This window comes from Myodes glareolus, chromosome 11 (assembly GCF_982192425.1).
Source record: "Myodes glareolus chromosome 11, mMyoGla1.1, whole genome shotgun sequence".
Lineage (NCBI taxonomy): Eukaryota > Metazoa > Chordata > Mammalia > Rodentia > Cricetidae > Myodes > Myodes glareolus.
Genome location: NC_142036.1, coordinates 9691338 through 9694495, shown reverse-complemented (window position 1 = coordinate 9694495; position 3158 = coordinate 9691338). Strand labels below are relative to the sequence as shown.

At 38.7% G+C, this 3158-nt stretch overlaps 1 gene segment (V, D, J or C); it reads right to left on the bottom strand.

Annotated features, from left to right (window-relative positions):
* Positions 1-878: 878 nt before the first annotated feature.
* LOC148120360 (Ig heavy chain V region PJ14-like) lies at positions 879-1630 on the bottom strand. The segment is given in 2 exon segments: positions 879-1423; positions 1507-1630. Coding segments are annotated over 2 exon segments (447 nt in total).
* Positions 1631-3158: the final 1528 nt, after the last annotated feature.

Below are 3158 nucleotides of genomic sequence, written 5' to 3'. Positions count from 1 at the left end.
CTCTCTGAAACTTTGAGTTGCTTCCCGAATGTGCAGATGAGCAGTGGCAACCTTCCCTTTTAAGTTTGCTGCAGCCCAGTTCTCAACAGTGGAAATATCAAACCAATCTCTATGAACATGGAGGGCCTTGTGTATGAACAGCCAGGCATCAAGAGGACAAAATAACAACTCACCCTGTGCAACTAAAAAGGCTCATCTTAGGAAAAGTAAAATTAGGGAAGTCTGACCATGATTTGGACAGTGTAGAATGAGAAGACTAATCAGGTATTTGGAAAGGATTATCCCAAATAATGAATTATATGGAAGTTGACCAAATTTAATAAGAACACATCCTGATTTCATAAAAGGACAAAGTCAGTTTTAAAGTTAGACAGACCCCCAAACAAAAACTATTTGTTTTGCCTGAGGAACCACCTCTTATAACTCTGATGGGAAAGCTAATTTTTAACAAGATGCAAATGTATGAAATGGAATCTGTCAAAAACAATAATCAATTCTATCCTTTTATGGGACCTTCTTGGTGTAGAAGAAAACTATGGGTATTTCAGTTTGCAGTGTGTTGTGAGAAAATGACTTTAAATTAGGGAAGCTGTGGTTCTCTATCACAGGTGCAAAAACAAAGAGGACAAATTACAGCTCTTTTAAAGTTCTCTAGCTTATAACTGAGCCTAACATCCTATAAGTGTCATAGCTACTGACTCCTTTAAAATATCTACATATATAAGAAAATGTATGAGTATGTATGTATATATGTGTGTGTATGTAAAACACATGAAGTTATATGCCATTCTATCTAATAACAAGAAGCAGATTGCTAACTTTCACGGCGTGTGGAAAAAGCTATTTGTTATAGTATTTGAACAAGTAGGAAGTTTATTAGACTGGGATTGTAAAGAGACACCTCTAGAGAATTTTTTCTTATATGTGTTTGAAAGAGGAAAACACAGATTCTAATATCGAAACATATTTTCATGCAGCATAGTCAAGAACTTCTTATCTTATTTATCAACCACATGCTGGTCTTAGGAGAACTTGTTCGTCCCCATCGCCCCCTGCTGGTCGTGAGTGTCTCCATATGGAGGTTTTTGTGCAGGCTCACACTGGAGTTTTCTCACTGTGTTTTTGGCACAGTAATACATGGCTGTGTCCTCAGTTTTCAGACTGTTCAGTTTTAAGAAAACTTGGCTCTTGGAGGTGTCCCTGGTGATGGTGATCCGGGACTGGTGTGCTGAATTATAATCTGTGCTTCCATCACTCCATATATAACCAATCCACTCCAGACCCTTTCCTGGATGTTGGCGGATCCAGTTTACACCATAGCTGGTTATTGAGAATCCAGAGACAGTGCAGGTGAGTGACAGGGTCTGTGAGGGCTGCACCAGGCCAGGTCCTGACTCCTTCAGCTGTATCTGGGACTGGGCACCTGGGAGAAACAAAATCACCATCAGTCATATAACCCATAGATGAAAAACCTGGGTCCCTTTCCTGAAACACTGAAGCACTTACAGCTTGGAAATATCACCAGGCAGAGGAGCAGCACCACGACAGCCATGCTGTGTTGGAGGCTCTAGTCAGAAGGAGATGGGGCCTCTCACTGTGGGCTTGGATTTCATCCTGAGCTTGAGGACTGCTTTGCATTGGGGGAGGTTCCAGAGAGCATAAAAGGAAGCAAGGCAATGTTTCCAATTTATCCTCCAGGAAACTGAGGTTTTCTTTGTGCATCTTAGAGGTACTCGAAATTGAACCTCAGGAACATTTCAGTGATGCTATCTGGATTTCCAATTCCAGAGAAACAGGAAATATTAAGAGTCATACTGTACAGGCCATAGAAGCAAAATATGGAAGTGTTTACATTAATTAGGTTAATATTCATTCAGTGGAGGCAGAGGAGGATACCAGGTTTCCAATGGATTCATGTATCTCTGTAACTTCCAGTAGAGAATTTAAATGGTATTGGTACTTTTGGTGATCAGAAATCCTGTTTAAGGAACTACTTGAAAGTCTTTCTGTTGGTGTCTGTGAAGTTGTCTCATTCTTATAACTTCTCAGGAAATAATTTGTGAGGAAGCAGCTCACACACATTTCATACGCGTGATTTTACATGTTTATCAGTAAGGAAATCTGTGGGACTGATTTGGGTCCCATCTTATTAAGCTCAGATTTCATCTTCTCACTTAGGAACATCCTACCTGAACACTAGTTTTTGTTCCTCTTGATTTATGTCAGTCTGTCCATGGACTTTTATATATTTCTCTATCATTCTCCTCAGTTTGTAGCCAATCACAGGTTCCTAACTATGATTGTTGCTTTGGTAAGTTATCATAGCTCAGCTACTCATAACACTTCATAAAAATTAAGTGTGCAGCCAGGTTTAAGGGTTATGTTCACTGAAGTAATAACAAGACAAAGAACAGTAAGTGATGACAAGAAGTGGACTGGAAGACTGATATGAACATGGGGAACAATGTGACTTGAATGATATTCAAGGCATAGATAACACGAGTTTCTAGTGTCTTATCCTGTGTTTTACTAATGGAAATCACCAAGGAAGAGAAGTGCAGAGCTAGAACTAACCTGCTCATTCAAGACTCAGGAAATGTCTGTCTAACTTGGCATTACAGATGTCACAAGTTGTGACCATTATTTCTTTATGCTTAGTCTTCACTATTCACTGTGAGTTGCTGTGGTAGAAAGCATTCTTCACTTTAAGGAGACAGCCATCCTGTGAAAGCACTGATCATCATGTACAGTATGAGTTCAATGTTCCCTGTATTTTTGAAGGCTTCAGGGTTATAAAAAGATTTTTTTCAGACATTGTGCTTAGTGTGTTTCTCTTTGAGATTGTTTGATATTTTCACTGTGATTACAATAATCTGGGAAGTAGTATCTCAAAAATAAATGCACATTTCTTATACTATATTGGGGAACTAGGTATAAATCCACTAATTCAAATGGTTTTGCAGAATATAGCCAGGCTGGAAGAAATATATATGTAGCAACAGTAGGCAGTAGGAATGAGCATCATGGTAAAATATAAAGTAAATATAGAGATAGTTTAATCAAAGATAAAAGAGCAAACTGTCAACATGCTTAAGTGATTGGCCAACCAGTGATTTAAATAATATAGTTCCTGTGTGATTATTTTGGGAGTCTGGGAA